At 40.1% G+C, this 10,000-nt stretch overlaps 2 protein-coding genes across 2 annotated transcripts in view; both read left to right on the top strand.

Annotated features, from left to right (window-relative positions):
• The window catches only part of LOC138947117 (uncharacterized), a 20,757-nt gene extending 18,724 nt beyond the window's left edge, over nucleotides 1-2,033 (top strand). The window contains exon 12 of the mRNA XM_070318564.1: nucleotides 199-2,033. Within this exon, the coding sequence (XP_070174665.1) occupies nucleotides 199-1,902 (1,704 nt within the window). The 3' untranslated portion in view covers nucleotides 1,903-2,033. The remainder of the gene's footprint in view (nucleotides 1-198) is intronic.
• Nucleotides 1-10,000, top strand: part of LOC138947123 (zinc finger protein GLI2-like) — a gene marked incomplete at its 5' end in the record, with an annotated part of 217,820 nt that overhangs the window by 190,012 nt on the left and 17,808 nt on the right.

Raw genomic sequence — 10,000 nt, 5'->3', positions numbered from 1 at the left:
TCTGTGTTTATGCATGTGTGTGTGTGTGTGCATGTCATAAGGGGGAGGTATGAGGGAACAGAAGATTATCACAGAATAAGGAAACACGGCAAAACGCCCTCTGCAAGCAAAACACACGTCAGGTTGAAGGTGACACTGATTTAAACAAAACTCTGAATGCATTTCTAAAAAAATACTTGCACCTTCCTTTTCTTCCAGACATCGACCGGGTCTTCAACAGAAGCTGAGGCAGAAATTGACCCCACCTCCACAACCAGTGACCACCAGACTGCCCGGTCTTCATGGGGGCTGCTCCACCTCTTCTCCTCAGCAAACCCACAGCCTTCCGCCACAGATACCACACAGTCTTCCACACTTTCCGACCCTTCCGCGGCCTGGTGCGAGAAGTACGTCACCAATGCCAAGAAGCCGGCCCAGTGGACGTGCCATCTGACCCTTAACCTCTCTATCATGTCGCAGGAAGTGCTGACGGCGCTACAGGCCAAGGGAGACTATCGCATGGCCTGGTTCCGGCGTGTGCGAAAACTTCTCTTGTGGGCACTGAAAGACGTGTTCCTCTTTGCTGTGAAAAGTGACCAAAATGGGAGAGAAGTTGGAGAAGAGGATTTCAGTAACGAAGACGTTGCTGAAGAAGTTGAGGACATGTGTGTGGATACTGAGTGCAGATCCGAAATCCAAGACGCAGATCCGAGTGATGAAAATCCGAGTCTTGGGCAAACTGCTTCAGAAGGTGTTGGAACGTCAGAGAGCACCAAGCGTAAGAGAGGCAAACGGTTCAAAAACCAGGCTCTGGTCAGTCAGGGTTTGACCATCACTACACAGACCGGTCAAGCCTTGTCCAAAGCGGAGAAGAAGAAACAGAAAGCGGGCAGGAGGCTGAGTGCTTCTGAGTGGGGCGCTTTATCTGGAGACGATCGTTCGAGCCCACCGAAACTTGACTCCCGTTGTTCCTCGGGGGAAGGTCAACCGTCGCCCATGGTGATATCCGAGTCGCCATCGTCACGCAAATCCAGTCAGTGCGGAAAACCTTTAGGGATGACCTCGGGTCAGCTGCAAGTGGTGGTGGCCAAATGCTCGAGACAGCCATCTTCGTCTGTGCCTTGCTCGCCGCTCTCCGTCTCGCACATCTCACCACAAAAACCCACCGGCCAGGGATACACTTTTGCATCTGCTGAGCACTGTGGTGACGTTGAGATGGTCTTTGAACCTGATGCTACCAACCCCTCAACCAGCAGCATGGACTCACCCAGGGGGCTGTCAGACAGCAGGGACGTACCACACCGATGTTCCATGGGGGAGGCAGCTTCCGGTACATCGTCTTCCCCTGTTCAGATTCAGTGCAGCCCAGTGGGGGATGGAAAAATCCTCACTACCACAAAAGGTCTTCAGCTTACATCAAGTAATGTTGGAATAGGGCATATAGAGGCCAGCTCATCTGTGGAGAAAGACTTGAGAAATGTCTCAGAAAAGCATGAAGATGTTATGGGTGATGATAAAAAATCGGAAGAGAACTCTTCCCAGAGCACAGCTCAAAAATCCTCCGTTCCGAGAAGAACCAAGCAGTGCAAACCTGTTCGAGTTTACTGCGAAGGGAAGGTCAAGGCGTGGTACGGCCGCAAGGTCGCTCGGTTGAACCTGCTGGCTGAAGGTCATGCAGACGACCTTGAACTTGAGAAACTTATCTCGAAAAAACTGGCAGAGCGGGATGCCGGCTGCAGTCTGCAAGCTCTGTCTTTTTACTGCGTGTTGTCGGGTATACCCAATGCCGACCAGGCAGAGGCAGAAGTCTGGTTTGAACCGGTTGAGCCCGTCCCCAAAGAGTTTTCTGTGTTCACCACCTTCTTCAAGTCATTCTTCACCAAACTCGTCTCAAAAAACCTTGTGGAAACCGCTACTGTTTGACCCATAAAACTGAAGGCAGTCTTTTTTCCAGGGATATGTACATAGAATGTGCTGTGTTCACCACCATCTTCAAATCATTCTTCACTAAACACGTTTCCAAGAACCTTCTAGAATCTGTGACTGTTCAACCCATAAAAGTTTAAAACTGAAGGCTGTCATTTTTGGAGAGAAATACAAAACGAGTTTTCTGTGTTTACCACCATTTCCATGGGACTTTTTCCCAGAACCTTCTAGAATCTGCTACTTTTAATGAACAAGGCTGAACTAAAGTTGGCCAAAAAATTATTGCAACAAATTTCAAACCCAAATTAAAGCATTAATTCCTGTGTCATTTAATTAAAACTGTATATAATAATAATAATAATAGTAATAATAATAATGGACATTTGCTATAGCGCATAATCATATATCATATGCTCAATGCGCTTTACACAATGTAATGCCGTGTGAGATGGAATTTTTTTACACAATATATCACGCATTCACATCGGCCAGCAAACCTCAAGCCTATTAGTGCGAGCATTCACCTTTCACTGCCTTTATTCCAAGTCACACGGGTATTTGGTGGACATTTTTATCTATGCCTATACAATTTTGCCAGGAAAGACCCTTTTGTCAATCGTGGGATCTTTAACGTGCACACCCCAATGTAGTGTACACGAAGGGACCTCGGTTTTTCGTCTCATCCGAAAGACTATTTTACCAACATACTAGAGATACTTCGTGCGAAAGTTTGGATCGTTACGGTAATTTATCCAGATGTGACGCAATGTTTCGAAAAATATTGTTAAACTTGTCATAGGATTGTTCACTTGTGTCCATAAAATTCATGACTTTGCATATCTACAGATAAATGATTGATACAGATTCTGTCTAAGTTTCATTTGCGTGTAGCTGCTGGCGTTAATTTGCTAGTCATGCAAACACATGAGGAAAAAAAGGAATGTTCAGGCTGTTTCGCGCTTACAGCTGTTATCGCTGCGTGCCTCTTAAAACATGCTACGGTCACGCTTGGCTGGGCATCGCTGTGGCACCAGAATCGTCGCTTACATGTGTAGCGTGTTTACTGGTCCAGCAAATTTGCGTCAGTACTTACATGCACTTAAAACTTTAGCAGTGTGTGTATCAATCATTTTTCTAAAGACATGCAAAGTCATACATTTTTTGGACCCAAGGGAACAATCCTATGACGAGATTAAAAACTTCTTTAGAAAAATTGCATAACATTTTAACAAACACCTGTAACAATCCATCATTTCGCTCGAAGTATCTCTAGTATGTTGGTAAAATATTCTGAAAGTTTCAAAGCAATCCACCAAGTCATTGCGAAAGTGCAGACTTTTTTGTCATGATACCCCTAAAAAATGATGCAAAAAGTCCCGTTTTTGATCGCTCTTGCAATCGACACCTGCATCAGTAGGAATAGCATAGCACGCGAAATACGCAAGGTAGCAAAACAAAACAATCTGTTCAGGGTAGATAATTGGTTTGACTTCCTTCTCGTATGTCAAAGTTGCAAAGTTTTGCCTATTGTGATTTTTTGTCGATTTTTCATTCGGCTCTTCCGTTTTTGTCTGGTCGATTTTGAGGGTACCCTTACTTGAGCGGCGGTCACGTGATCCCTGTAAAAGAAATATTTAATCCAAATGGTGATCCTGAAGGTTAAGTGAACGGCCTTCTCTGGCATATAAAGTGTTAATAAAATGACACGGGGATTAATGCTTTAATTTGGGTTTGAAATTTGTTGCAATAAGTTTTTGGCCAAGTTTATAATCCTTCTTAACCAAACTTGTGTCCAAGAATGTTCTAGAATCTGCCATCAAACAGTGTCAGGGGAGAAGCTAGAGATATGTGTAGAGTGAGGAGAAATGACATTGAGGTCTCCATACCTGTTTTCTGTACAGAATTTGTTATTTTATTTGGGGGGGGGGGGGGGGGTAAAGAATCTTAGACAGGTGTTGTATGTTTTTTGTTTTTTGATTTATTATTGTTGTTTTGTTTTTGTTGTTTTGTACACTGTATATATACGTGTGCAGGTGTACAACGTCTGGCTTTTATTTTGGGTGTGTATGAAATTGAAGCGTTTGGTTGTCTGCCTGCCTGCCTGCTTGCATTCAGTCTTTTCTTACTAGCACACTTCATTTTCCTCCCATAACAAACACCTTGCCACTCAGTGTCTGCAGGAATTAGCACAGTATCTCTGATTATGGTAAATATATAATATATTGTGAATAGTTTGAAGCTAATATCCCCTGCCCACCCGTGGGTTAGGGGGAAGAATTTACCCGATGCTCCCCAGCATGTCGTAAGAGGCGACTAACGGATTCTGTTTCTCCTTTTTACCCTTGTTAAGTGTTTCTTGTATAGAATATAGTCAATGTTTGTAAAGATTTTAGTCAAGCAGTATGTAAGAAATGTTAAGTCCTTTGTACTGGAAACTTGCATTCTCCCAGTAAGGTAATATATTGTACTACGTTGCAAGCCCCTGGAGCAATTTTTTTATTTGTGCTTTTGTGAACAAGAAACAATTAACAAGTGGCTCTATCCCATCTCCCCCCCTTTCCCCGTCGCGATATAACCTTTGTGGTTGAAAACGACGTTAAACACCAAATAAAGAAAGAAAGTATCTCTGATTATGGTAAATATATAATGTATTGTGAATAGTTTGAAGCTAATATCCCCAGAAAAACTAACAGTGAATGAAAGTCATGCAGGGGTTGTGTGTGCTTGAAATGAAATTATAAGAACAGAAGCTTAGATTGGAATGTTCAAAAGGATGCAAAAATCCTAATCCTTGTCCTTAAAATGCAATAAAGCATTTTTTTAAAAGCAATATCAACGTTGTTTGGTTTGTGATTTGATTTTGCAAACCAGTTTCATGCTTCTGTAGCAGTTTTCCTATTATGTAGATTGTAAATTTGTTGACCCGGCGGAAAACCGTGAAAGTTGTAGATAAGAAACAAAAGACGTCTTTTGTTTAGCTCTGCAGATCTATTGTCTCATGCGTGCATTTGTTATTTACTCACTTTTATGTCTAGTTTTTACCTCGCGTTGTGTTCAGTCTCCTAGTGCATGCACCTCTAATCTGTCTATCGCCTAATTTATTCTCTCTCACCTAAAATTACCGGGTTAGCTTATCTTCCTAAAAAGGCTATGATTGCGAGAAGAAATGACGACCTACGTGACATGGAGCCAATTTCATGGGATCACTTTTATATAAAATAGTTTATTAGACTTATTTTTCTAGAAAAGTGTACAAATGGAACAATACAACAAGCGTAATTTACGCAATATTATACATTCACATACAAAGTCAGTACAAAATCCCGGGTCACCTTTATACGGCAAACATCAAAAATCCGCAAGTTATTATAAGAAAAACAATGAAGCCACCTAATCTCCCCTCCCCAGCTAATCCTATCATAAGGCGAGACTCCGCATATCGAGCTAACTAATCTTTTATCCACTACAGGATCTTTTGTCAACTGACTGACTAACTATGAAACCTCTGAAACCTATTTAATTTCTTGGACCTCTAGGTGGAAGAGCAGTTCTTCCCCTTCTCCTAATGGAATACCTTAAGGATGGTCTAATACCTCTGTTTTAGCTATATTAACTTCGATGAGAACCGGACGGACGAATCCCCCTGTTCGTCACCAAAGTGTTTTGTCCCTAAACCTAAATCAGTTTCCCCCTTTTGAAAGTACCATACGCAAAACAGGCGGGACACCAAAAGGAGCTTACCTGAGTTTGCGCAGGTCACCTAGGTTTAATTTCCCACCTAACTAGCTATTTTTAGGACCGTTCAATCAAACGTCACCTGACGTTCTAACAGTCCGGTTGTTTATTTTCTAACTATCTACGAAAGTTTCGCCTATCTACTTTTGAACCTCTAGTGGCGTTTGATGTAAACAAACCAGTAGCATGCGAGGTTATCCTTTATATCTGGCTATTTCTACTCTGTCTTGCTTTATGAAATGTGGTAAGATTCTCTAAGTTCTTTTACTCTGCGTTTTTCCCTATGCTATCCCTTTGAAAGAATGCGAAGTCTCTTGCCGTAGTAATCTCTTCTGGCCTTTTATACCAGCTTACGTGGTAACCTGGACAGAAACACAGACCCAACACGGATTGGTTGAGAGCGAATCGACCACATCCGAACTACTTATGAAACATTCCGCTAACAACATAGTCCGCCCCTTTCCCTCATCTTCTGGCCTACTGGCTAACATAACGAATAATTCACCAATAACCCAACTTATTTATTACACATATTATTTTATCCACATCAAAATAACATACATTTCCTTATATTTTACGATTCCTATCCTTTCTGATCAACCGACAACTTCGTCCGGCGATCGTTGTTTCCAACACGACGAACGATCATCGTACTCATGTTACGTTATTAACCAAAAGAATATCTTGTGGTCGCTAAACTACGCACATCAAATAACTTTCATCCAATCTCTCATCATCTAACTTGACATTTGTCAAGTTTTACCAATGTTTATTAACATGTATGCCGGTAAATCATGTCAGCGCCACACAAATGGCTGCCAACACGGAACTGAAAAGGGAATTACTTCCCTTGCGTCGTCTACTTTTGGTTTCGATACCAATTACTCTTACGCTTCTTTTGAAAGCTGAGGCCAGTGATAGCGTGACAGATTGACTCTGTACGCTATGACTGTCCTGAACCTTCAATATCTAATCCTATAACATTAAACTTTCTACAATAGTGGCTCTCGCTCTCCCGCCACACTTCTAATGTTTTTATAAGAGGAACATGGTCTTTAGCTGATGTGCAATAAGATGCACGCACAGACAGACAGACACACACACATACACATGCAAGAGCACACAAACACACACGCAAGAGCACACACACACGCACACAGAACAAATTACATAAAGTATTGTCTTTATTACAATTATCTGTACACATTAAGTCACAATGGCAGTTATCCCTACAACGTAAAACTATGAAAACTAAATAACTTTACAATGAATACAGCACATAATAAACAACTGCAGGTCACTGTAGCAGTGTGTTCACATTACAGAAGACATTTGGAAGGAACAATTAAAAGGCAAGTCTTAACAATGTCTTCAGAGTAATAAAAGTATCAATAAACAGTACATTACTAAACTGATCAGATATAGAGTCTTTTGTGAACAAGAAACAATTAACAAGTGGCTCTATCCCATCTCCCCCCTTTCCCCGTCGCGATATAGCCTTGAACGGTTGAAAACGACGTTAAACACCAAATAAAGAAAGATATAGAGTACAACATATTTTTTTAAATTTAGTCAAGTTTTGACTAAATGTTTTAACATTGAGGGGGAATCGAGACGAGGGTCGTGGTGTCTGTGTGTGTGTGTGTGTGTGTAGAGCGATTCAGAGTAAACTACTGGACCGATCTTTATGAAATTTTACATGAGAGTTCCTGGGTATGATATCCCGAGACGTTTTTTTCATTTGTTTGATAAATGTCTTTGATGACGTCACATCCGGCTTTTTGTAAAAGTTGAGGCGGCACTGTCACACCTTCATTTTTCAATCAAATTGATTGAAATTTTGGCCAAGCAATCTTCGACAAAGGCCAGACTTCGGTATTGCATTTCAGCATGGAGGCTTAAAAATTAATTAATGACTTTGGTCATTAAAAATCTGAAAATTGTAATTAAAATTATTTTTTTATAAAACGATCCAAAATTACTTTTATTTTATTCTTCATCATGTTCTGATTCCAAAAAGATATAAATATGTCATATTCATATTAAAAACAAGCTCTGAAAATTAAAAACATAAAAATTATAATTAAAATTAAATTTCCGAAATCGTTTTAAAAACAAATTCACCTTATTCCTTGTCGGTTCCCGATTCCAAAAACATATAGATATGATATGTTTGGATTAAAAACACGCTCAGAAAGTTAAAACGAAGAGAGGTACGGTAAAGCGTGCCATGCAGCCCAGCGCAACCGCTACAGCGCTAAACAGGCTCGTAACTTTCACTGCCTTTTGCACCAGCGGCGGACTACGGTCATTGTGAAAAAATGCAGTGCGTTCAGTTTCATTCTGTGAGTTCCACAGCTTGACTAAATGTAGTAATTTCGCCTTACGCGACTTGTTACATTTAGTCAAGTGTGTGTGTGTTTGTGTGTGTGTAGAGCGATTCAGAGAAAACTACTGGACCGATCTTCATCAAACTTGACATGATAGATCCTGAGTATGGTATCTCCAGACGTTTTTTTTCATTTTTTTGATAAATGTCTTTGATGACGTCATATCCGGCTTTTCGTGAAAGTTAAGGCGGTACTGTCACGCTCTCATTTTTCAACCAAATTGGTTTAAATTTTGGTCAAGTAATCTTCGACGAAGCCCGGACTTTGGTATTGCATTTCAGCTTGGAGGCTTAAAAATTTATTAATGAGTTTGCTCATTAAAGTTGTCATTAAAATCGATTTTTTGCAAACAGATTTAAAATTGATTGCATCGTATTCTTCATCACATTCTGAATCTAAAAATATAATACATATGTCATGTTTACTCTTAAAATGTGATCACAATTAACGAAAATAGATTAATTAGTCTTTCGATTAAAATGTAAGAAATCGATCCAAAAATGATTTCATCTTATTCTTTATCATTTCCTGATTCCAAAAACATATAGATATGATAGGTTGTATTCAAAACAAGCTCAAAAAGTTAACAAGAATACAGAAAAGCGCGCTTTCCTGCTTAGCGGCACAATACGCCACCGCGCTAATCTGACGTGTCAATATCACTACGTTTTGCACGTGGGAGGTGAGCGATTTCCTTCACGCGGGGATTGACGAAGCTGTACTGTCTTGGTAAAAAAAATACAGTGCGTTCAGTTTCATCCCGTGAGTTCGACAGCTTGCCTAAATGTAGTAATTTCGCCTTACGCGACTTGTTTAATAACATGTAATACACTTTTAGAGAGGCTTGAGTATGTGTCCTTGAAAAAAAAAGGTGAGGGGGGGGGGGGGGGGGTTGGGCTTGTGGAGGGGGAGTTATATATTAAGGAATTCTCAACATTCAAAGTAGGAAATAAACAGAAATTGCTGACATGATCAGAAGAAAAAATTGCAATATGATTGTTCAAGAATGCAGTGAAAGTGAACCCCCCCCCCTCCCAAGTTTCAACAACCAAAGTTATGACATAGATCTTTTCTGACAGATTCCATTCCGCTCTTTGTTTTACCATGTCGCTGGGACCAGTTCAGTTTTCAGCCCGTTTTTGTGTATCTGTGAAAGGGGGAGGGGGGTTGGCACAAATGAACACTGAACCTCAGACCATGAAAGAAATTGCAAGCAAAACTCAGTGAAAGAGGTAGATTAGGTACGTGGCACCTGTCCGACTCAAAGTTTTTAACTGTTGGTCTGTTGAAGATAATATTAGAGAAATGTACAATTATGTTATAAATTGGTAAATCAGACTTTTCAAAAGCTATGTAAGATGAGCTGAGTCAATGCGGTGTGATCCCCCCCCAGCCTTAATCCTCAAAAAATACATCTTCCATCTATATCACATTCATTAACAGTTTAAATGTATACAAATATGGCAGTTAGTACAAAATTACTTAATAAAGACAAACACATCCATGCACAATAGGCACCACCACTTTATCTTGTACCAAGTTACATGATTCCAGTGTGAAAAATTAAACTGTGTAAAGCAGAGCCTAAGAGTAAGACACAGTGTCAAAATGAAATTATAAATCATAATTACACATACCTATCTACTGTATATATATATATAAACAATATCACCATACGCTGGTAGGTATATCACAGTCACAGTTACTATTAAAAGTACAACAACCTTTAGAGACAACATGAAACGTTTGTGTATATAATTACTTTTTACATGTACACATATAACTTAATTTGTACCTGAATAACTTTGTACATGTAAAACAATTTAAAAGTTAAAAAAAAACCATGAACAACAAAAATCAAAGTGATCGAATGACAAGATAAAAGATAGTTTGATTTCGATGAGGGACTGTAAATTTCAGCTAGCACACGGGCAGGCTGTTCCAAACATGCAATGGAATGCAATTCATGT

This window comes from Littorina saxatilis, linkage group LG14 (genome assembly GCF_037325665.1).
Source record: "Littorina saxatilis isolate snail1 linkage group LG14, US_GU_Lsax_2.0, whole genome shotgun sequence".
Lineage (NCBI taxonomy): Eukaryota > Metazoa > Mollusca > Gastropoda > Littorinimorpha > Littorinidae > Littorina > Littorina saxatilis.
This window is presented reverse-complemented; position numbering and strand designations above follow the sequence as displayed.